The sequence below is a fragment of the Tenrec ecaudatus genome, chromosome 12 (assembly GCF_050624435.1).
Source record: "Tenrec ecaudatus isolate mTenEca1 chromosome 12, mTenEca1.hap1, whole genome shotgun sequence".
NCBI classification, from domain to species: domain Eukaryota; kingdom Metazoa; phylum Chordata; class Mammalia; order Afrosoricida; family Tenrecidae; genus Tenrec; species Tenrec ecaudatus.
Window position 1 is genome coordinate 26,781,331 of NC_134541.1, and position 24,958 is coordinate 26,806,288.

Below are 24,958 nucleotides of genomic sequence, written 5' to 3' on the forward strand. Positions count from 1 at the left end.
CTGCAGATACATAATAAAATTATAACTATGACTAAGGTAGAATACAACTAACTTCTGTTTTATCAATGGAAATTGGCTCTACAGTATGAGAGAGGGGTACTGAATTGAGAAAAACAAAATTTCCATCAGAAATGTTTCTTTTTTAAAGGGGAACCCAATTACAAGGATCTACATGTTACCTCCTCCCTGGGGGACACACAACAGAAAAGTGGGTGAAGGGAGACATCAGACAGGGCAAGATATGACAAAATAATAATTTATAAATTATTAAGCATCCATGAGGGAGGGGGAAGTGGGGAGGGGAAAAATGATGACCTGATGCCAGGGGCTTAAGTGGAGAGCAAATGTTTTGAGAATGATGAGAGCAATGAATGTACAAATGTGCTTTATACAATTGATATGTCTATGGATTGTGATAAGAGTTGTATGAGCCCCTAATAAAATGATTTTTTTAATTATACTAAAAAAAGAAATGTTTCTTTTTTAAAATACAAGTCAACTAAAGGTGTTAATATTTACAAATTCTGAGTGACAAGTACCTAGATTCTATTGTTTTTCTGTATATTATTTTTTTCCAAAATAAAATAAAATCTCCTTTCTTGATTAAGCTGCCTTGCAAAATTCTGAGGAAAGCCACAAAGGAAAATGATTACAGATAATACAAATAGCCTAAAAACAACTAAATATTCAGAGTCCCTCAAACCATCCAGACTGCAAAATACAATGGAAAGTTTCCTGTCCCAGCTACTTCCCTCTGCCTCTCTTCCCATCTTCTCCTCCTACACCAAAAAGACTGGTCAGTCTATCTATTTTGAGCTAATTTAGCCCCAAGAAAGCTAAACTCTTCCTTGTGAAGTCGGAAACCACTCCCCTTACCCCACACCTTGAGCACTAACAACCAACCAAAATGTTCTCAACACAGTCACAATTCTACAGTTGATCAGGCTTTTTCCCAGATGGTTTTATTATATGTTTCTCAAAACAACCCTCTGAGGTTTATGTTACAGTCACCCACATTTATGGATGAAGCTGATGACCAAAGCTGCTAGTTAGTAGCCAGAGGTCACCGGTCAATGACAAAGTCTGGGGTATAATCCCTCAACTGCAAGATGTAATCACCCTCAGGCCCCTAATGTGAGGACTATATTTCAATCATACTATGAACACACTCCAGAAAACAGGAAGGGTTGCTCACAACTACTTCGATCATTTTTCCATCCCTGATCTTTTTCCCTTTCTTCTTCCTGACAAGCAGCCCAGAGCCAGGACGAGAACACTGCCACTATTAACTCTTTCCTTCCCTGTGCCACTCATGTCAATTTGTCCTTTGGCTGAATAGGTAAAAAGGGGGGAACAAGGAACCCATGCACCAAAGGGAAAGGACACTCCAAGGCTCCAGACTTAAGTCTCCTTCCATCTCCCAGAAACAATGAGCAGAAAGCACCACCAAAAAGCCTCGGCCACCACTCTGTATCAGTGCTGACAACAGTCCTTGACTGAAGGGCTTAAATTAACAGAGAAATGTAAAAGTACCAGTTTTTTAATCGGTCCCGGGCTTCCAACTGGGCTCCCACTTCAAAGCTGATTCCTCGTCTGTTAGGTGGATGCTTTGTCATTTTCAGTCATCAACGGGGCTGCCTTTATTCTCCTGAAAAAGCCAATTAAATATTTATGAAACTTAGGCAAAGTCTGCCCAGAGTGCAGCATCACTCACTACACGAGACGAGCAGGCATTATTCAAAATACAAAGCTCCACGAAACTTGGCCGCCCGCTTTCCCTCTGCCTCACTACAACCCAGGCTGCCCACCGCTCCTTCCTCCCCAGGAGTCAGTATCCTGGAGCCTCTGGAACTGTGAGAACCCGACCTCAACAGTGCTTACCAAGGACTCACCTGCACAAGAAGGCCCCTCGAAACTTCCAAAACAGTTACTCTCAGGGGGTCCGAGTGAATCACTTAGTAATCCTTTCAACAACTACTTACTGAGGGTCTATTTAAGATCTGATAGTAAGGAAACAGTTAAGACCAAAAGAGACAAGAGTTCAAGCCCTTTGATGCCTGCAATCTACGGAAACTTAGCCAGCAAACAGACAGAGAGGCCATCACTTTTAAGGAATCAAACAAACGCTTTGAAAATCACTCATACTTGGCTCTCCTTTAGGAAAATTGGGCAAGAAAAATCTTTCTTTTCTTTGGGAACATGGCAGCTGTTCAAAACCACCAACTGGTCTGTGAGAGAAAGAGGAGACTTTCTACTCCCATAAAGACTCACAAACCCACAGGGGCAGTTATACAATCAACTAGTGAGATTTCTTTTTTAGTCAATTCTGACACTTATCTTTTCCAAAGTAACTGTATCCATTATATTAGTTTAGAACAATACAAAATATTCTAACTCCTTTGATTGCTTTTGAATCTTAAACATCTCCCCATTCTCAATCCTGTTTCATGTATTTGTGCTCATTTATCTGGGTGTTTGCTTTGTTTTTGCCCTTTATTATCTTTTACACAAATATATTTTTATTTTTATACAAATGCAAGGTCATACAATATTTATCCTTTTATGATCGGCTTATCTATTTTCAAACTCCCATCCATACAACAGCATTAATCAAGACTTCATTTCTCCTAGCTGGCTGAGTACTATTATGTACTTTATTGTTTTACAATACTGAGTAAAACCTAATTCCATTTTTTTAACACTATGTACTTTAGGATGGAATTAAAGTATAATGGAATTTTTCCCAAAACTTTTTAAAGCCCTCTTGTATGGATACACTGTATTTTGTTTATCTATTCATCTGTTAGTGGGTAGACAGGCTGTTCCCATCTTTCGGCTACTGTAATTGGTGCTGCACTGAACACTGGTGTGCAAACCTCTGCTTTCAAGTCTTTAGAGTAAAATACTGAGGAGTGGAGTTGCTTGATTTCTTTTTTTTTTTTCTTTAACAAGCCTTTCAGTACTGGAATTGGCAGTGATTTTCTAAATGAGCAAAACTTACTCATACGATCAAAATTAAATAGTAAAGCTATTTTGTTTATGAGGGAAAAAAATGTTAAGTAAGGCCCTTTATCTGAACAGTGGCCCACACAAAAGACCAGTTCCTGGGATCTATGAGGACTCAAATGTGAGCCCTGACAGCCTAACGGTTGAGTCAGGCTGCAATCTGCAAGGTCAACAGTTTGAAACCACCAAGCTACTCATTGGTTGAAAAAAATGAGGCTTTCTACTCCCAGAGAGTGATAACCTCTTTAAAAATATTTTTCAAAGAGTTATAGTCTCGGAACCCCACGGGGACTTTTATACCTTGGCCCTATAAGGTCACTGTGAGTCAGAATTGACATGATAGCAGTAAGTTTGAGTGGTGATTCTGCTGGAGCCAGAGCCCCTCTGAGTTCCTGAGGGCCCTCAAGTATGACAGGCCACAGAACAGACTAACCCAAATCATCTCTCCCACTAAATTCTGAATCTCAACAGCCTACCCAACCAATGCCAAAACAGAGCCAGAACAAGCCCAGACACAAACTAGGAGTGTAATCTTTACAATGAATGAATGAGGAAATGTGGGTCCTTATATGTAATGGGCATCACATTTTATAAAGAATTTGTTTATATTTTATATGAAAAGTAAAAGATTCAAAATTACACCACTTTGATCTCAGATTAAAATTTATGTGTATCCAAAAAAATCTGATGTGTATCAAAAGAGAAAAATGTTAATTTTTTAGAAGCCTTGGTGGCCCAGTGGTTAAATGTCCTGCTAACTGAAAGCACAGCAGCCAGAGACAGTCAGCGCCTGAGGCAAAGGTAAAGATGTGGCTATCTGCCTCAGTAAAGATTACAGTCTTGGAACCATGTGGATCAGTTCTCTCCCATCTTGTAGGGTCACTCTGAGTCAGAATCAACTTGACAGCAATGGTTTTGCTCGTTATTAGCAAACTGTGTTAAATATACAAAGTGTGTAACAATGTCAATTTTCCAGAAAGGGAAACAAAATGTAATCAATGAGCTATGCATTAAACCCCCCCATTCTGAGAAGCTGATACTGGGGAGTACACATATCAAACTGAGGTAGGAGTGGTGCGTAGTGATAACTGGGGAAGCTGAAACATAATAAGCTAAAAACCTGTATTAGCAAGTTTTCATCTATGTGGAAGAGATGACATGTGAAAGGACGAGTGAAAGAAATCTGTCTTTAAATTTACCTACCAAAAAAAAATTTTTTTAAAGTTTACCTACCATGAGCCGGAGAATGAGACAATAAATATGACAGATTAAGTATAATCCCAATCAGTAGAAAAGTCCTCATTTCAGTTTGCCTGAGATACCATGTCGAATTATCTACATTTTTTTCTTTTTTTACATTTTATTAGGGACTCATACAACTCTTAACACAATCCATACATATACATACATCAATTGTACAAAACACATCCATACATTCCCTGCCCCAATCTTTCCCAAAGCATTTGCTCTCCACTTAAGCCCCCTGCATCAGGTCCTCTTTTTTTTTTCCCTCCCTCCCCCATGTGCCCTTGGTAATTTATACATCGTTATTTTGTCATATCTTGCCCTATCCGGAGTCTCCCTTCCCCCACTTCTCTGCCATCCCTCTCCCAGGGAGGAGGTGAATTATCTACATTTTATCTCTGACTTCATGCACATCAAGAAAGTACAAAAAAAAGAAAGAAATCTGAGTAACACTTTCTTCTCTCAGATTACACAACAAGGTGATACCTACCCCAAAAAATAGAACTAAACTTTGGGTTGCTCTTATTCGTCCGGCTCCATGCAGAAGGGCAGGTCCTGTTTACAGAGGATAATGTAGTGGGGTTAAAGCTTGGACTTGAATCCCCAGCTCCACCCCTATCAGCTAAGTGAACTTGACAAAGTTAACTTCTCTGATCCTTTCTCCTCTAGTAAAATGGAGGTGGTGCTTACAATAGTACCTTCTTCCAAGAGTGGGTGTTGAGTATTAAATGAAAGAATAATTTTTAAAAAGAAAATAAAAATTGTCGTGCAAGGCTGAATAGTGCTTCCAAACCAAAATCAAACTCACTCCCAGAGAGTCAATTCCAACTCGCAGTGACCCTATATAGGGTTTCTGTGACTATTAATCCCTACAAAAGCGGGTAACCTCAACTTTCTCTCCAGGGGCAGCTGGTGGGTTTGAATTGTCAACCTTGCAGTTGGCAGTTCAATGCTTACCCAACATAAGCAGCAGTACATTTATTTTCACAAATTAGGAAATTAGGCTAAAGTATTCTAGCTCAAGTTCAGCTGTTAAATGACAGACCCCAGAAGAAAAATTCAGGTTGGCTGGGTTTCAGAATTAACTCTTTCCCTGACACACCTTCACCAGCAGGTGTCCCTAGGTGACCATTAAGTCAAAACACAGGAATGAGGGAGCAGGGCAGAAAATAAATGAAGATGTGCAATTTATTTCCAGCAGCTCAAGAAAACCAATTCCTCTTTAAGCTGAACAAATTTCTTTCTAATCACAAACTAACGAAAAGCTTATGGGGCATTTGTGTCCCATCACCAACCCACCCACCACCCTTCTGAAGTGACAGGAATTGTTTTTAAATTTCCTATCAATTCTTTCAACAAGCCTTTAGTATATTCGTTATCAGTAAGGCATTGTCTGGAAAACAGAAGCAAAGAAATCAAACTCTGCCCTTACTCCAGTGTCCACTCAGACACAAATACTAAAACCAACCAACAAGTTCTGATAAAAGGCAAAAGAAAGGGCAGCAGAAAAATCATCTAAAAGTCTCAAATGAATTTGAAGGCATCTACTACGGAATTGGTTGGGGGAACTCAAGACCAAAACAGAGCTTTTTGGATAAAAGATTACATAGAAAGTACATTAAAAAAAAAGTACATTAAAGGCTTGAAGGTAAGTAAACAAGCGGCCATCTAGCTGATAAGCAACAAAGCCCACATGGAAGAAGCACATCAGCCTGTGCGATCACGAGGTGTGTAAAGGATCAGGTATCAGGCATCATCAGAACAAAAAATCTTACCATAGTGAATGTGGGGGAAAGTGCGGAGTGGAGACCCAAAGCCCATTTGTAGGCCACTGGTCATCCCCTTACAGAAGGGTCTCCAGGAGGAGATGAGCCAGTCAGGGTACAATGTAGCAACGATGAAAAATACAACTTTCCTCTAGTTCCTAAATGCTTTCTTCTCCCTCCCCAATCCCCCCACTATCATGATCCCAATTCTACCTTGCAAGTCTGACTAGACCAGAGGATGTACACTGGTACAGATAGGAACTGGAAACACAGGGAATCCAGGGTGGATGATCCCTTCTGGACCAGTGGTGAGAGTGGCGATACTGGGAGGGTGGGGGGGAAGGTGGGGGGGAGGGTGGGTTGGAAAGGGGGAACCAGATTACAAGGATCTACATATAACCTCCTCCCTGGGGGACTGACAACAGAAAGTGGGTGAAGGAAGACGTCAGACAGGGCAAGATATGACAAAATAATAATTTATAAATTATCAAGGGTTCAAGAGGGAGGGGAGAGGAGGGGAAAAAAGGAAGACTTGATTCCAGGGGCTTAAGTGCAGAGCAAATGTTTTGAGAATGATGGAGGCAATGAATGTACAAATGTGCTTTACACAATTGATATATGTATGGATTGTGATGAGTTGTATTAGCCCCTAATAAAACGATTTTTTAAAAAAAGAAAGTACATGTAAAGGTAAACCATTCTTCTGAAGATGCAAAAGTGCAAAGAACATTCTGTAGCTTTTAACCTATTTATTCTGGAAGGCTTTAGCTTTACCTTCCCAAACTCTCCAGCTTCCAGAATAAGGACCATGTTCCATAAGGCACAAAGAAAAACTGACTGAGACATCATCTAATGCAATCTGCACTTATGCAGGACAAGTAAAGACCTTGGCTGGACATCAATATTACACCTCTACATTAAAATATACATATAACGGGGTATTCACCTCTACACAAGAGCCAAAGCCTAATCTATTTCATGAAAGAAAAAAAAACTATTCCCAGTCAATGGCCCCTAATTCAAGATCATAAAACTTTTCAATGTACACTGTGTAGTGCTATAGACCATTAAATGAATACTTTCACAAACGCCAAACTGGGAGACATTAAGTACAACACACATGGCAAAAAAGCTAATGTATTAAAAAAAATGCTAACTTATTTTCTTAACAAAGGGTTCACATAAACAAGTATCAAAAAAGAAAACAATTCACTTAAAAAGGAGCAATACATATGAAAGGGGTGGGGAAACACAAAGGTCTAGTAAATGTGGTACTACATCCATATAATGCCATCCTAAATTAAAAGAAATGCAAGTCAAAATAATATAGGCTTAAAATGTAATTAATTATATGGACTTTTAAAAATCTTTTCAGACTGGCAATAAATTTAGAGGAGCCCGTAAGGAGACAGCAGCATGCTCATACACTGTTGGCAGAAGCATAAATTGGAAGTCTTTCTAGAAGCAAGTTAATACCATCTACAAAGATGCACCTATCTTCTGGCCCAGCAGTCCCACTGCCAGGAACTTGTCCTACAGGTGCGTCCACAAACTTCGCATAATTCTCTTTCAGAATGATCACTGCGGCTTTGCAGTTTCTGCAGCAAAAATATGAGAACCCAAAAAAAATGTAAATAGAGAAAGGACTGGTGAAATGAATTGCGAGTCATCTCTACAATACACAGCGGCACAGGTACGAAAAGGAATAATGGCCATCGGTAGATACAGACACAGAACCACCCCCAAAATATAAAGTGAAAAACACAATACAGAGGCACATGTATGGTGGTGTCCCTTTACTGTTAACAAACAAACATAAATGTAAATATAGGCAGAGGGATATTATACCACATGCATAAAATTATCTTGTGGAAAGAAATGAGAAACTGTATAAGTAGTTCTTTTAATAAGAACTTTTCACTATTTATCCTTTTGTACACTTAAATTTTTATCAATATATTCCTTTTTTTTAATTGTCAACAAGGATTGTCTAGGTAGTACTATTTTAATTTTGGATTACTTACACTTCATCATGTTTTAAAATTTGCATTAAATATACAAAAACCCTTTAATTTTTATACTAACTTATTGGATTGCTACCACTGCCAGATGATATATGAAGATTATAAAGAACTGTAATGTTCCGATAGTAGAGAAACGAACTGCAGTACAGAGGGCTTTTGAGTTCCCCCAATGTACCTCTTATTAAAGGTAACAGGACTTTCCCAGAGGTTGGCGACCACTTCTTGCATGTCCACGTTCTTTCCCGCTCTTGCCCCTGCCAGTCTTACTAGGCTTATATCTATGCCTTCAGATATAATCTGAATACAAGAAGATGAAGTTATTGGGCAATGTTTAAAAGCTTGTGTAAGAATTCACAATTATGTAACAACCAGACATTTTCATTTTTCAATAAAAGCCAAAATTAACCGTGGCCCAGCCATGAGTAAACTACAACACTTGAACACTGCCTGGGAGTCTAACCACAGGCAACTTTTCATACCAAAATCTGGAAGCAAGGAACAAACGATCTCATACAATTGGATTCAAGTAACTTCAATCTGAAGAATACAGCCCAAGATAAAAATAAATCAGTTTTGAAAACAAGAATGAAAAAGAAGCTCTTTACATGTCTGGGAAAACTAGATATAGTTGACATGTTTGAAACCCAAGAATAGTTACGTACCACTCAGTGTATAAGACTACACTATAAATTCTGTTAGGGAAAGGAACTACTGGAGCTTGACAGACACCTTGAAAGAAAAATAAAGAATGCTGTTAAAATGATAAGCATATAACCCAACCTTAAAAAGTAGATAAAGTACTCCTATGCACACTAATAATTTCTTACCTTTAAAAAGGTTTTGTCTATGTAGCTGACCCTACATAAAGTAATTTAATTCTTGCAACCCAAGAGGTAAGTACTTTTACAAATCTTCATTGTAAAGATGAGGAATGAGAGGAACAAAAGTTAAGAACACCTCCCTTCCTCTCTCCGCCCACCCCCAAAAAGTTAGGGATACCCAAGGATCCCTGTATAGTAATGAGCTCAACTAGGATTTGAATCTAGACCCTATTGCTGCCATATCCAAATTATTAACCACTGCCCCATTCTTTTTTTTAATGAACCACATCTTGAGTTCTCTTTCTGCACCATCAAATAGAGATAATGGACTCTGACTCGGGGTGCCAAGAGGATTAGATAAGAAAGGTTTCCAAAGCCCCTATTAAATGGTCTAACACACAGTACTCGATAAATGGCAGCAGGATTGTCTGCATTCATAATACATTTATGGTTAATAATGGATTCACAAGGACTTGGGGTTTTACTTTGAGAAATGTGAAAGAGTACTGTCACCATGGTAACTGGAGGTCCTGCCCTTAACAATGCCATTGTTGGAAAAGGGTGTGAAGGTTCAAAGCAATAAAAAATTGAACAAGTGATAGATGGGTATAGGATAAGACCTTTCAATAAATTAGCTCTGGGACAAGGTTAAAGGAAAATAAACTCTGGGACATTTGAGAAAAGAATGTCAATCACCAGAAGCTACAGAAAAGACTTGGGGATAACCGATAGGTGCTTACCACCAGACCTGCATTCAACCTCCATTGAAGGGTGAGAGTGCCTTTTAAAGTCAAGGCAACCCCTTTTCAATTGAGTGACTCTTCAATGAAAGACTGGCTTAAATTGTTGTGCCCTCTTCTTCTAATAAAATATGTACTGAGTGTTTGCTGTGTGCCAGGTGCTGGGACAATATATGAAGGACGAAACACCCATAAACATTGGCCAAGGAATATAGTCAATATTCAATATGCGGTGGACATTACTATGAAATATTCAAAAACAGTATCCAAATATGCTAAAGAACAAAAAACGGTAAAGCTTTAATCCTAGGGAAATAAGCTGTTTTAAGTAGGGGGGGGGAGGGCTCTTCCACCATCATCCTAAAGTTTCCTCAAAGACAAAGAAGGTAAACTGGGTCCAAAGTAAAAGGTATTCTCCCAGATCCCAGTCAAAAGTTCACTGCCTTTGAGTCAATTCCAACTCAGTGACCCTCTATGAGAGAGAAGTGCTGCCTCTGTGGGTTTCTGAAAGTGTACACCTTTCAGCCTAGTGGGATTAACACTCTGACTTTGTGGTTAGCAGCCAAACACATAACCCACCACATCCTCAGACACACTACAGGACCTGAACTAGTCCCTTAAACTTCATTAAAAATAAAACAGAGACCTCAGAAATCCCCAGATACTTGAAATGTCTTCACTTCAACAAGCTTTTTATTTCCACAATTAAAATTCAGACAGACTGAAGTGTGGGTTAATCAGTGGATCAACTCCGTCGTGAAAAGGCTTGGCTCTAAAATTACTTGCTATATGACCTTTGGACATTACTCAGCCTCTCGGAGCTAATCATCTGACCCTCAGCCGTTCTTTCTCCTTTTCTCCTTACCACAATTTAAGACCCCAAGACCAGCCAAGATATGGGTCTCTAAATCTCTCCTTCCTTTACCTTCCAATGTCAGGCACCATCTCTGCCACTGCCAAGAGGTTGCCTGGTTCAGGCCTCCATCAATTCTAATGCCAATTTTTGTGACAAGTCTCATCAGAATGCCAAACCTCCAGCCACACCTCATTAGGAATAAACTAATACTGTCTGGGAAGCCGACATCTTTTGAGTGACTATTTTATGACATATATTACTCTGAGGGCTTTGTAGATCTCATTTATTGTTCCTGTTGTTAAGTACTGTCAAGTCGGTCCCAACTCTAGGGAGGCTACGTATAACAGAACAAAACACTGCCCCTGTCCTGTGCCACCCTCACAAGTGTTGTTTGAGGCCATTCTGGCAGCCACTGTATCCGTCCACCTTGTTGAAGGCCTTCCTCTTTTTGTGCTGTCTCTACATTACCAAGCATAAAGTCCTTTTCCAGGGACTGGTCCCTTTTGATACCATATCTGATGTCTATGAGACAAAGCCTCATTATTCTCACTTCTTGAGGAGCACTCTTCCAAGACAGACTTTTTTGCTCTTCTGGCAGACCATCCCATTCAGCATCTACCTTATCCAAAGTCTGAAAATCAAGGTCAAAGCTAGTAAGCAGTAGGACAAGGAATTAATTGTACCCAAGCAGTCTGACTGAATCAACTACTACACTGCTGCTATCTCCCATACTTTATGGTAGTGCCGTTTCTGAAATGCAAATCTGATCATTTGTTTAAAACACTTCAGAGGCTTTCCCAGTACAGCGTTCAAACTCCTCAGTGCTGCATTAAAGCCGTGTCTGAATTAGCCTTTACCAGATCAAACCAAACCAAGAGCCATGGGAGTTTAAAATAGGCTAGAAAAATGTAAGCTTAGTAGACGCCTTGGCTCACTGTTGTAATGAGTCAGCTCCACTGTTTACCAGATAAGCTGTACAAATCATTTCCTCTCTCTCAGGCTCTTCATCTTAAAAAATGGGGTAGTAACAGTACCTACTTCATACAGGTGTTAGAAAGGTAAAAATTACTTAGCACAGGGCCTGGTATTCACACTCCAACCACACCCAAAGCTCATGCAGTTCTGACCACCTGGGCTTTTATACAAACAAACTGGTTCTTCTGCCTGGACCAGACTGGGGTCAACCCAAGGGGAAAGTAAAAGGAAATAGAGGAAAGAACTAGGAGGCAAAGGGCATTTATTGAGGTCTAAATACAGACATGTGCATATGTAAATATATTTACACATGACAATGGGGAAATAAATCTATGTGCATATATTTATAGGTTTAGTATTAAGGTAGCAGATGGACTTTGGGCCTCTACTCAAGTACTCCCTCAATGCAAGAACACTTTGTTCTATTAAACTGGCATTCCATGATGCTCACCTTCCCAACATGATCACTGAAGACAAAGTGGGTGCATAACCAAATGTGGTGAAGAAAGCTGATGGTGCCCAGCTATCAAAAGATACAGCGTCTGGGGTCTTAAAGGCTTGAGGATAAACAAGCAGCCATCTAGCTGAGAAGCAACAAAGCCCACATGGAAGAAGCACACCACAATGTGTGAACGTGAGGTCTTGATGGAATCAGGTATCAGATATCAAGGGGGACCCAAAGCCCATCTGTGAGCAACTGGACATCCCCTTGCAGAAGAGTAACGGGGAAGAAAAGAGCCAGTCAGAGTGCAGCGTAGCAACAATGAAACATACAACTTTCCTCTAGTTATTTAATGCTTCCTCTCCCACCCCCCACTATCATGATCCCAACTCTACCTTACAAATCCCGCTAGACCAGAACATGTACATTAGTACAGATAAGAGCTGTAAACATAGGGAATCCAGGACCAATAATGTGAGTAGATACCAGGAAGGGAAGGGAACAGGTAATGTGGGGGGCCAAGGGGAAACTGATCACAACGGTCTACATATAACCCCCTCCCTGGGGGAAGGCCAACAGAAAAGTACATGGAGACATTGGACAGTGTAAGACATGAAAAAAAATAATGTATAAATTATCAAGGGTTCATAAGGGAAGAAGGGTGGGGGAGGGAGATGGAAAAATGAGGATCTGATACCAAGGGCTCAAGTAGAAAGCAAATGTTTTGAGAATGATGATGGCAACAAATGTACAAATGTGCTTGACACAATGGATGGACGTATGGATTGTGATGAGTTGCACGAGCTCCCAATAAAATGATTTTTTTAAAAAAGGACGGGTCGACCAACCATCAGCCCTTTGAAGAAAGGTTTGCTGGGCCTGACCTGTCATGTCCATTGCACCCCAGCATTTACCCCCCTATCCTGAAATTACCTATCTCTAAAATAATCTTAGTCTCTCCCTTGAGGAGCTGGCAACTCTAGCATCTAGCAAGCACAGTGCCCATATGTGGCAGGCAGATGCTTGTTAAATGTGTTAGCCTCAGCTTTCTCATTGCACAATGGGAATAAAAACATGGTAATAGAGATTCAAGATAATTCTGGAGACTCTGAAAAATGTCAACTGAAAAAAGAGAACAAAATAAGCAAACTCAACTGCCATGGAGTTGAGTCCGATTCATAGTGACCCTACAGACAGGACAGCACGAACGCTGGAGGCTGCAAATCTTTACAGGAACAGAAAGCCTTATCTTCCTCCCTCAGAGCAGCTGGGTGGGGTTAGCAGCCCAATGCCAAACGCCTGCACTACCAGGGTTCCAATCACCTTGCTGGCTAGCCACCCAAGAATGTGGAAACTGGTATTATTCCTGGAGGGCAGGGCAAAGAAGAATAACTTAAGAGAAAATGAAGCACTTGAAAAGAGATGTTAATTTTTCCCCTGGGCTTTTTAATCCCTAACCCACCCACCCACCCACCTCATGGGTAGTTCTGGAATGAGTTTCATGTGAGGATTTGGAGGGCGGAGGAGTTATTTTTCTTTAAACACATCTGAGTGAGCTGTTCTTACAGGGGTCCTTATCTGTGGTCTCACTCTACCATAAAAATAAACAATTTGGAGATGGAGTCATTCCTTGGCCAGGGAAGTCTCTGAAGACTTTTCCCTTACTACAATGGGGGATAAAACAGTGATTTCACTGCCGACAAAGTTTTAAAAGACACCTAATTTAATAGTCGCCTTATTCTTTAAATACTACCTTTTATTCTTGGCCTTGCTAACACTAGGGAATGTGTGTTAAATCCTTAACTAATATCTCATTCCCAACGATGCAGAGAAGTCAAAAGCATTACTCCAATTTTTCGGGAGGAAAGGAAATTCAGATCAAGTAAATAACCTACCCAGTCACCCAACTATAAAGCGGAAAAGCTGGGATTTGAGAAGCAGTTCTTTCTCCAACTCCACTTCAGCTATACTGCTTTTAAAAAGACAACTTTGGGGATATTTGAATGCTAATGATATTATCATTGGATTCCCTTTAAATGTTTATGTGTGAAAAACACTGAGATACATTGTTGAATAAAAATCTTTTAATTTCTGAAAAAAAAGGAAAAAAATTGAGCACCTATCTCTTTATTGACACTACTGACATAGTTATGGATAAAATAAAATAACAAACAGGGTCATGAAAGAATGGGGATGGGGGGTGCAGGGACTGAAGGGGGTGTAGAGAGAATAGGATGGGTTTCCAGACATTTTACGAGAGATCAATTATGTATAGCTAAAGTTTTGATAACCATATAAATTAGGCTTTCTTATTTCCATTTGACAGAGTAGGAAATCGAGGAAAATGTAGTATTTTCTATACTGTCGATGAACCCTAAGGTGACTGATACATGAATAAGGACATTCAGGTCCAGGCAGCACAGTGATCTGCCGTGCTGGAAAAGTCTACTTCCAACACCCATGCCCCAGTGAGAGGTCCAAAAGGTTTAAGCTACATATGCAAGTTACATGTGACCCTAAAGGAGTAGCAGACGTTGACTCCAACTTGAGTATGACTCTGCCTTCAAATCCTGGTTCCTTGCCACCACATACCATGCACCCTCAAAATGGAAAAGTAGCCCCTTTAATTATCTTGTCTTCCCAAATGCCTGTCCTGACTAATTCTCTTATACGGAGTTAGTTACATACTGGGCGAGTTATGTAACTGCTAAGTTAGTAGTTCAGAACCACCAGTTACTCCCCATCCCCACCCCCCCAAAAAAGACGAAGCTTTCTACTCCTGGAAAGATTTAGTCTCAGAAACCCACAAGAGCAAGTCTACTCTGTCCTATAGCTTTGAGTCGGAATCAGTTCAATGGCAGTAAGTGATCAGGAGACCAAACTCAATACCATCAAGTCATATGATTTCCTCCTTCCATGCAGACTGCGTGCAGTATTAGTAAATGCTAGTTTTTAGAGCTATGAATTTAGATAGTTATTCCTTTAGCATACGGTAGAAGTGCCCCTGTGGGTTTCTGATACGAAATCCTTACCCGAGCAGAAGATCCCCTCTTTCTCCCACAGAACAGTTTGTGGTTTTGAACTACAGACCTAGAAGGAAGATGCCAAGCATGCAATCCACTATGGCAAGTAACCCACAGACTCCTTATCAGGAAACCAGTTCCTGGAAGAGGACATCATGTTTGGTAGAAGATCAGCAAAAATGTGGAAGCCCCTCAATGAGGTAAGACAGATAAGACTGTAAAACAATGGGCTCACCACGACTGAGTGGCTGACTGAGCAGTGTTTCATTCTGTTGTACAGTCACTGAGTCAGAACCGATTCAAAGGCACCTAACAACTGAGACAATCAAAATACTCATTTAAAATTCCTGAGAGTTAGTCTTTAAAATTCCAGGATTATAATGCTGGCTGGATAAACTGTCACTGAATAAAACCAGTTTTGAATCCTTCCCTTTCCCCACTCTCTTCTATCCGTCCCCAAAGTCCATTCATTTCAGGCTGCACCTCCCTTTCACACAACCTCCCTATATATTTACACTTGGTGACTCATTGCAAGCTTCTTTAAAAAAAAAAAAAAAATCAAGCGCCTAAAGTGTTATGGGATTTCTGTAATCTCATTACTTCCATTATTTGGTCAAAGAAAAGTATGACTGAAGGCCTAACCCAAGATCTAGCAAATCCAAGAAAGCAAAGTTAAAAACTGGGGTTTGAATTAGGCAGTCAGAGAGAGAGAGATGAACAGGACAAGGACAAGGCCAGCACCCTCCCTTCTGCCAAGCTTACAATCCAATCAAGACCATACATTAAACAGATTACTGATAGATACATTTTGGTGCTTATCAAAAAAAATGTACACATGTACAATTCTCTCATATCAATTCCTAGAAAGAGGAGAAAAGTTAGATTATCCATCTATCTATACCTTTGAACTTGGATTTCTAGGTATCACCAGCAGCTGCCTTTGAGAATAGCCAGGTATTTCAAATAACTGTGATGGTTCATTGGTGAACTTACATGAAATTGAAACTTCTAATCATGGTCTTCAGCAAGTTCTTAACGGGATTTTTGTGGCTGTGTGTTGCGTGGAGGAAGAACACTTAGAAGTAATTGTTAGTGTTTGTACTTGAGATACAATTTCAAATTTCAGGCTGGAGGTTTAAGCACATTTATAATCCAGGGAATCCCTAGCTGGTGCAAAGGGTGAACATAGTTGGCTGCTCACTGGAAGGTACCCAAAACCACCTCAGAAGAAAGGCCTGGTGAGGCCTAAAATGCACCGACTGAAAACTCTACGGAGCAAGTTCTGCTTGGACACACATGGACCAACCATGAGTCAGACTCTAAATGACAGCAACCTGTTGTTGTTTTGTTTAAACCAGGAAGAAGTTCAAGGTAGTCGCTTTCCTACAGATATGGGAGACCTTGGGAGAAGAGAGCTAGAAGCATTAATCTCATTTTCCCCACACTCTAGCCAAAGGTAAGCTACACGATTCACCTTCAAATTTCATTCAGCCGCCTTGGTAATGCAAAGTAAAAGGGAATGCTAGAGTAAGTAGGAGGGGGGAAAACTTTTAAAATACACACCAGATAAGAAACTTTGAAATAAACAGACTTTTAAAAAGTCAATAAACACAGTTGTATACATGCTAGGGTCTCTCAGTCATGGGGAAATAGTGAACATTGAACATCGGCATACTCAAGGAAGACTTCTTCGAGAATTCTAGGCATTTTTTAATTAAATGCCATGGCACTGGCAGAGAACATGGAGGCAAAAGAATGCTGATGTTGGGTGTGAGGGAGGACAAGCTGGCAGCTTTGACTAGGAAAGAGTGGCAGATGTGACTAGGACAAGGGAATGATTGGCAGGCTGCCCAAAGGAGCACGTGAAGGAAATCAGATCTACTACAAGAACCCACAGACACTGGGTATCAAAGAAAGGCAGGAACAAAGACTCAGAGCAGGGCAGTCCTGTGACGATAACCAAGACATTCATTTTGCAAATGGGTAGAACTATGCCCAGTAACATTTAAGTGACTTGCCTGAGGTCTCAGAGCCAGTGAGTGAAAAAGCTGGGACTAGAGCCAAGTACAGATCAAATCAGTTGCTGAAGAGGATCTGACGTTCAAGTGAGGGATGGGAAGGGAAAGAGCAGAGGGGGGTCACAAAACAGTCTAGTCATTCAAGTTTGTCCTGATTAGGGCCTAGGACAGGATCATGATGGAAAGGGCTATGACAGGTGACAACTAGGGAAATAGGTACAGATAATCTAAGACATTTAAAAAAGAAAATCCCAGTAAAGATTTAAGAATAGACTAGATATGTGGGTACAAAAGGAGAGAGGGGCACCACTGCCAGCCATGGTGTCATCTTTCCACCAGCATTTGACTTTCTGGAGCACCTTTAGAGAGACAAGTCAACAGCTGCCAATCACGGTTCAGACCTTTCCCAAGCCAACTTACAGAAACTAGAAAATCAAGCCAGAGTCCCTGAAAATACGAACATTTGTGACCCAGCTGGATTTGGGGTGTCTCCAAATCCCTACCCAAGTAGGATGACAGGTGAGGAACCAGAGGAAGGCAGGCAATTACTCAACCATGCAGTACTTAGACTAATTCTATATCAAGAATCACTACATCAAGTTCACTTTAATAAGAACATACCGTACATACTCGTGTATAAGCAGAGTTTTTCAGCACAAAAAAATGTGCTGAAAAACTGGGGTTCGGCTTATACACAGGTCAGTGGTACCCTAGCTCTCACGGGTGATTGCTGTTTCTCCACTGTTCATTCAAAGCCCCTCTGACACTGCAGGGCTTTGAATGTTTGTTTACTCACATCTAACCAATCAGAGCCGTCCTATGACGTGTAACTTTGAATAAACCTTTTAAAGACCATGTGTGAAGGATGTGGCATGAATGGATGTCATCTGGTCAAGCCCGACTAACAAAAGGAGGAAATCTCATGAAGCCTGACAGAGTTAATAGCAAAGTGGGTTCGAGATGGATGGGAAGACATTCCAGAAGAAATGGTGCGACGTGCCTTCCAGAAATGTAGTATTAGCAATGCTATGGATGGCAGTGAAGACTGCACTTTGTATGAAAATGACAGCAGTGATGGTGATGACAGCCATCTCAGTGAGGACAGCGTCTATGATGACTTCACATCAGGTAAAGCTCTGCATTGGGATACGGATGATGATGAGGAATCCAGTTTTGAAAGATTTTAACTCTTTACATTTTAGTTTAGTTGCTGATTGAGCTCAAGGAATAGTACTCTTATTATTGATACCTAATTGTTTTTGTTGAACCTATTTTCCACTTACTGTGCTAGTTTACCAATGTTAAATGACTTGTCCTTTTATTTATGTTTTTTAAAATAAATATTTAAATCCATTACCCCACTGATACCTCAAGTTTTAGTAATTTTATTTTCATTTGTTTTGATTATTGAAACTCACCAATAGCGTCTGCATTTTCCACCGTAAGCTTATACTCGAGTCAATCAGTTTTTCTGGTTCCCAGGTAATAAATTAGGTACCTCGGCATATACTTGGATCGGCTTATATTCAAAAGTATGTACGGTAGTTAACCATTTTGTCAATATACCTACAAACAATGCTTCTGGAGACGTTTGGGCCATGGTTTAAAAATCTAAAGGCCAGATTAATTGTAATTGGGTATTAATCATTCTCAATGACCTTGTACAAACTTTAGAGACTTGTGGCTATATGAAGGGGAAAACAACATCCCAGAATAAGGTCTTCCACCACCTCTCTATCTTCACAGAGGTTTTTCCTTTGTGTGCAGAACTTCACTACTCAAAGAATTGTTCAGAAACATGATTGTCACCTAGAATGCCAGTAGAGCCCTACCTTATCCACCCAAAGGGCACGACCCCAACAACAACAACAAGCAACCAAACTCACTGTCATCAAGCCAATTCCTACTCATGGGAACCGCATATAGGGTCTCTGAGGCTGTAAACCTCCACAAGAGCAGAAAGCCTCATCTTTCTCCTGCAGAGTGATTAAAGAGTTTGAGTCCTCAACCTTGCGGCTAGCAGTGCCAAACTTACCTAAAAGTACCACAAGGGATCCTACTTTAGACCCGCCAAATCAGAATCAGCCTTTTTACCACACCTCCAGGGGATCTGTATGTACACTCTAGTTAGAGAAGAACTGGGTAGTTTAAGAGCTACAGACACAGAAGTAAAAGTACCAAGTGGGTAAATAAAGAGGCAAAGTACCAGTTCACTTTCTGTAGACTATATTGTATTAGGAACTGCTCTGAGACTTCGTGAGTCTATGTGTGTAAGAATAAGCTATTTACTAATAACCACATGATTTAAATGTAAGATTGCACTTCCTGAAATAATACAATTTAGCTTTCCTGCACATAAAGTATAAAACAGCTTAGTTGTTCTGAAAATACAATTAATGCTTAATTTGCTTTCTACTTGAGCCCTTGGTATCAGCTCTAATTTTTCCCCTTCTATTTTATTGAAATTCTAGCACTCAAGTTCAGAACACTTCTCCACAAGCCCCATTAATTCCTACAGGTTCCTGGGAGTATCATTAAATCCCCCAGCATCCCTAAGAAGCAGGTGCCTGGCAAACATCCAATCTCCAAATGAGATTCAGAAAGACTTGGTCCTAAAAATGCAGTATTTTCCTCCCTCATGCTGCCAGTGCAACCTCTCAGTTCCACTCTCTCTTCCCCCACTGGGGCCTCCTACAGCTGCACACTCAAGTACTTCCCAAGAGAGAAAGGTCAAAGGTGTCACTATCCCATAAGCACTTGGGATTCCAGCTGTGGAGAAATAAATCTGGTTGGGGATTCAGGCTGAAAAGACTCCAGCAAGAACTGGAAAGGCAGAGAGAAATGCAAAAGAAAGACCGTACTGAGAGGTTCTTATGAGACAAGTAGGAGGGGCCAGGGAAACCTTGCAGTTTGTCAGAGAGGATGATCAAGGAATAAGAAAGCATCCATCCCTCCATCCTCCCACTCCTACCCCCAAAGCAAGAACAACCAAAAACAGTAACCAACAAATGCCTACAATTAACCTCTTTTCTTGATAAAAGGAAAAAAAACTTAATGGACCGAAAGCAGAACTAGAAAAATCTCTTGCAGGTTTGTTTGTTTTTTTACCCCCAGCAGAAAGAAAAAGCAAAGGAGAACTGAATCTTATAGGAAACAAGCCATCAGGAGGCTTAAGAGTCTTGTGGATAACCATAGAAATGCAAAGGCATGCCTTTTCATTTTTAATTCAGCCTGGGGGGTCAGGCAGTCCGGACTAGAGGCTTTCACCGTCTACCGGGGAGAGAAAACAAAGTCTCTACAGCCAATCAGTACACAGAACAGTGCCCCAAACCGTTAGAAACCAGGAAAAGCCCCCGAGACACCAAAGGCAACCTCCAGGTTTCTCTTGGGGAGGTGGACCTCCCCTAGAGGGGAGGATTCAGCTATGCTCCAGGAGCAAACGTGGAAGTGCCAAAAGAGATGCACTCGCCACTGGGAGGAAGGGGAAAAGGGGTGCACTCAAACCAAAAAGGGAAATGTAGTTCCAAATGACTTCCCAGGATGGGAGGAAAAACTAAAAAGGGTAATTACGAAACAGAAATACACTCAAGAATCACAGCCCAGCACCCAAGACTATGGGGTGCCCCCAGAAGGAAGGTGCACTTGTACACATGGGGGTGGAGGGTGGGGACCGGACAGAAAACAAATACATGTTCAGGCAGGAAAATAAGGAGTCTCCCAGGAAAAATAAAATAAATTGATTTGAGGAACTCTGGAGAAGGGCGTGACCCCAAGAATGGAGTGGCTGGAAACGGCAGTGAGTTGCCAGATTTATGGTAATAAGTATTTCTTAAAGTCAGGATTTGGGCTTCATTTTTGAGACTAAGGAAATCTGGTGCAGCCTCAGATTTGAAAGGTTGAAGAAAGAAAGTGGCTCCAAAATGTTTAAACTCTGGGAAGCATGTGGAAGGGAAGTCTTCCATGGATTTATGGAAATATAAGTACCCCCAAAACTTTGGATACTGGACCCAGATTTGAGGGATTTGTTAACTGGGAAGACCCCCAAACTTCAAAGGCAGTGTGCACTGCACACCCAGATTGTGAGGCTCATATATGGGAGTGTGTTTCCAGGTTGGAAGGGCTAAGAAAAAGGGGTACACACCCTCAATTTGAGGAAGCATTGGAAACTGAGATAAAACCCCAGGGATGGAGATAAATGAGAGCACGCTGCTCACATTTTTATAACTATAGAGAAAAGGGGGCACTCCCATTTTCGGGGGTCTGAGAAAGAGGTGGGCTCCCCGGAAAAAGGATGAGCCAATAAAAGAAAACGCGTTACAGGGCAAGAACATGGGCTGGTAGCGAGCCTCTCAGGGGCCACACGTCGCAGGCTAGACAGAGCCCCAAGCTCTCACCCCCACCCCCAACACGGCCCGCTCCGCGCCTCGGGCCCGCACCCCGCAGCCCAGCCCCTTCGGGCGACGCTGATTGGCCACAGCCGCCGTCACTCCCGCGGGCAGCGCCGAGGATTGGGCACCGCTTGCACGCCCGCCACGCTCTCAGCAGCGGTCCCCGGGCCTCCCTCCGGGCTGGGCGAGCGGGACCAGGCGGGGAGCGGGGCTGGGCAAGCGACTGGCTCGGCGGTGGCGCCCGTCACCGTCCCCGCCCGCGCGGCGCGCGCTCGGCGCGGACCCGGCCCGACCCCACTGGCCTGCTTCGCTCCGCCGCGCCGCGCCGCGCCGCGAGCTCACCTCACGGCCCCGCTCCGGCTGCGCCGCTCCAGGACCAACCGACAGAAGGACTCTGCGTGGTGCGCACCACGTGACCCCCGGGACGCGCCCAGCGTATCCCCCGCCCCCCACACGCGCGCACCCTCGCCACCACCGGGTGACGCAGTGCCCCGGGGCCCCGCCCTCGGCCCCGCCCCGCCCGGTCGCCGTGGCGACGGCTCGCGCGGAGCACGCCCCCTACCCTGACGCGCGGGACCCGGGCGGGCGCCGGGCCCCGGACGAGGTGTCCCCACTCAGGCGCAACCCCTGAGCTCACGCGAGGCCGAGGACTCGGTATTGGCCATCGTTTGTTAATTTTGTCCCCTTAGGGCGGCGAGAAATCTCTCCCTTCTCTCCATCTCGGTGCCAACGCTCCAGTCTAGGCTACGGTGACCTCTCTCCCAATTGAAATTACTTTTTCAGTCCATTCTTCACAAACTGGGAGTTTTCCGAAACGCCGGTGGAACCGCGGCCATTCCCAGCTCAAAGCCCTGTTTCTCAATGCTCTTGGAATTCTGATGGAAAGCTTTCCTTTAGCCCATCGTCCCCTTCCCACCAAGCCTTTCCAACTTAGCCTGCTCCATCACAGCCTTTCAAGGAGGCAAAGTCTTGTTCTGGGCTCCGGGCATCTGCATTCATCTCTCTCCATTTAACTGAGAGAAAACAATCTAATTGCTGGTGAGGAGAGCAGGAGCTATGTTATGCCTCGGGTGCCAAAGTCTGAGTGCAACCACCTGCCGAAGGGACTAACGCTAAGAGGTTCCATGAGTGAGATTTGGGATTTGCTAAACATTTGTTATTCGTGAGAGCAATTTTACCCGAGGAAGACAATGGGACAGCCAGATTGCATTTATTAAAATGTAAAGCTAATCACATCACTGCTTAAAACAACCTATCACTCTGCCTTACTCCCCCGTTGCTCAACCTCTGTGACGCCCTGGTGAGGTTGTTGGGCAAGTGTTAGACTGCTACATGCAAGGGTGGTCCTTCCAAGCCCTCCAGCTCCGAGGGGGAAAGAAGAGAGAGTATAAGCTCCTTTAAGGGTCGCTATGAGTCAGAATCCACTTGGTAGCAATGGACTTGGTCATCCTCTGGCCATACTTTCAGTTTCCATGACTCTTCTCCAGCTCTTTCCAGCCTCTGGGCTATTTGCATAGGCTGTTGCCTTTTACAAAACTGACTCTTCAGCAAACAGGTCTCAGTTTTATTGTCATCTCAGTGAGATCCTCATTGGCCACTTTATCTAGAAGGAATCCACTCAGTCACATGCCTCCTCACTGTTTTCAACAGGGCACTGAAAGCAATTTATCACTTTGGTGGCTGTTGCATTTGTATACTGCCTGTTCCCTACTGAATAGGCAGACCTAGTAAACAGCAGATGTTCAGCGTGTATCTGTAGAAGGAATGAGAGGGGGAAACAGTTAAACATTTTAATCAAGTGTTTTCTATGATCTGAGTTCATAGAGGAAGTGTTTTCCAAATCAGGACTGGAGACTCAAGATGACAGTCTCAGCGGAGGCACACAGGACAGAGAGCAGCCCTTAGGGTGAGGCACTAGGGAACCCAGGGCAAAAACTCTAATAATTTGAGGACTAGAATCACATTCACGAACTGAATCAAATGCTCAAATACAAGAAGTGCTCTGAGGTGATACTTACATGAAATTGTTCAAATGCTAGTAGTAGTTGGTGTAGCATTAAAAAAAACCAGCAAAAATAAACAATCGGGGGAGAGAAGCGATAAGCAAATAATGACAGTGACAGGAATAGCAAGCGATCTAAAATTGAAGGTGAAGAGGGTGTAGCATTCCTGGTCATGTTTGATCAGTTGAAATGTATTGGAGAGTAATTACCGAGAGCTGAATGATGAGTAAACATGATAGTGATCCAGGAGGAAAGAAAAAGAGGAAAGATTTGGAAAGCAAAAGTTATACAACTATAAATATAGATATGTAATATATATAAAGATAGGTGTATTTGTCTATATATGTGTGTGTGTGTAAATACAATAAGGAAGCAGCTGGACTTTGAGTCTCTACTTACATCTTACCGCAGAACAAGAACAGAACAGTTCTAATATGTGGCAATGTATAATACTCACCTTCCCAATGGCTGAACAGAAAATGGGTGCATAAACAAATGTGGGAAGAAAGCTGATGATGCCCAGCTATAAAAAGATATAGCAAAAACAAAAAAAGATTTAAAAAAAAAGAAGCAAACAAGTCTAAGTGAATACGAGGTGTTGAAGGGACCAGACACCAAAGAACAAAAACCATCATTGTGTGATCACCTTCCCCACATAAACGCTGAAGATGAATGTATGCATAAGTAAGTGTGGTGAAGAAGGCTGATGGTGCCCAGCTATTGAGAGATATAGTGTCTGGGGACTTAGAGGCTTGAAAGTAAACAAGCGGCCATCTAGCTCAGAAGCAACAAAGCCCACATGGAAGCAGCACACCAACATATGTGATCATGAAGGGCCGAGGGGACCAGGTTTCAAACAACAAAGGCACGGGGGGAGGGGGGGAAATCATATCACCGTGAATGAGGGGAGTGCATGATGGGAACCCAATGCCCATCTGTAGACAGCTGGACATCCCTTGCAGAAGGGTAGTGGGGAGATGGGTCACTAAGGGTTCAGTGTATCAACAATGAAACTGAAAACCTTCCTCTAGTTCTTGAACGCTTCCTCCCCCACAACTATCATGATCCCAATTCTACCTTGGGGACCTGGCGAGACCAGAGGATGCACAGCAGTGCAATAGGGATCTGGAAACACAGGGAATCTAGGACGAATGAACCCCTCAGGACCAGCGGTGAGAGTGGCGACACCGGGAGGGAATGGGGTGTAGAAAGGGGGAACCGATCTCTGCGATCTACCTGTAACCTCCTCTCTGGGGGATGGGCAACAGGAAAGTGGGTGAGGGGAGAGCCGAGCAGTGTAAGATAGGATAGAATAATAATTTATAAGTTATTAAGAGTTCGTGAGGGAAGGGGGAGCGGGGAGGGAGGGGAAGGGAAAAAAGGAAAATGAGCTGATTCTAAGAACCCAAGTGGAAGGTGAATTTTGAGAATGATGAGGGCAACAAATATATAAGGGTGCTTTATTCAATTGATGTATGTAAGGATTGTGATAAGAATTGTATGAGCCCCAATAAAATTATTTATTTAAAAAAAAGATAAAGCTTCTGGGGTCTTAAAGGCTTGAAGATAAACAAACGGTCATCTAGCAGGGACGCAACAAAACCCACAAGGAAGAAGCATACCAGTCTGTGTGATCATGAGGTGTCAATAG

At 42.3% G+C, this 24,958-nt stretch overlaps 1 protein-coding gene across 3 annotated transcripts in view; it reads right to left on the reverse strand.

The window, feature by feature from the left end:
* Window positions 1-21,748, reverse strand: part of PHF20 (PHD finger protein 20) — a 134,076-nt gene extending 112,328 nt beyond the window's left edge. For 2 of the 3 annotated variants that reach the window (XM_075563694.1, XM_075563692.1), the window contains exons 1-2: window positions 21,647-21,748; window positions 1,534-1,648 (exon numbers count right to left, since the gene is read on the reverse strand). In XM_075563694.1, coding sequence (XP_075419809.1) covers window positions 1,534-1,616 — 83 coding nt within the window. In that variant the 5' untranslated portion in view covers window positions 1,617-1,648; window positions 21,647-21,748. Of the gene's footprint in view, window positions 1-1,533; window positions 1,649-4,741; window positions 4,807-21,646 lie in introns of all 3 variants that reach the window. The other variant, XM_075563693.1, reaches the window with a different exon arrangement.
* Between the last annotated feature and the right edge of the window lie 3,210 nt (window positions 21,749-24,958).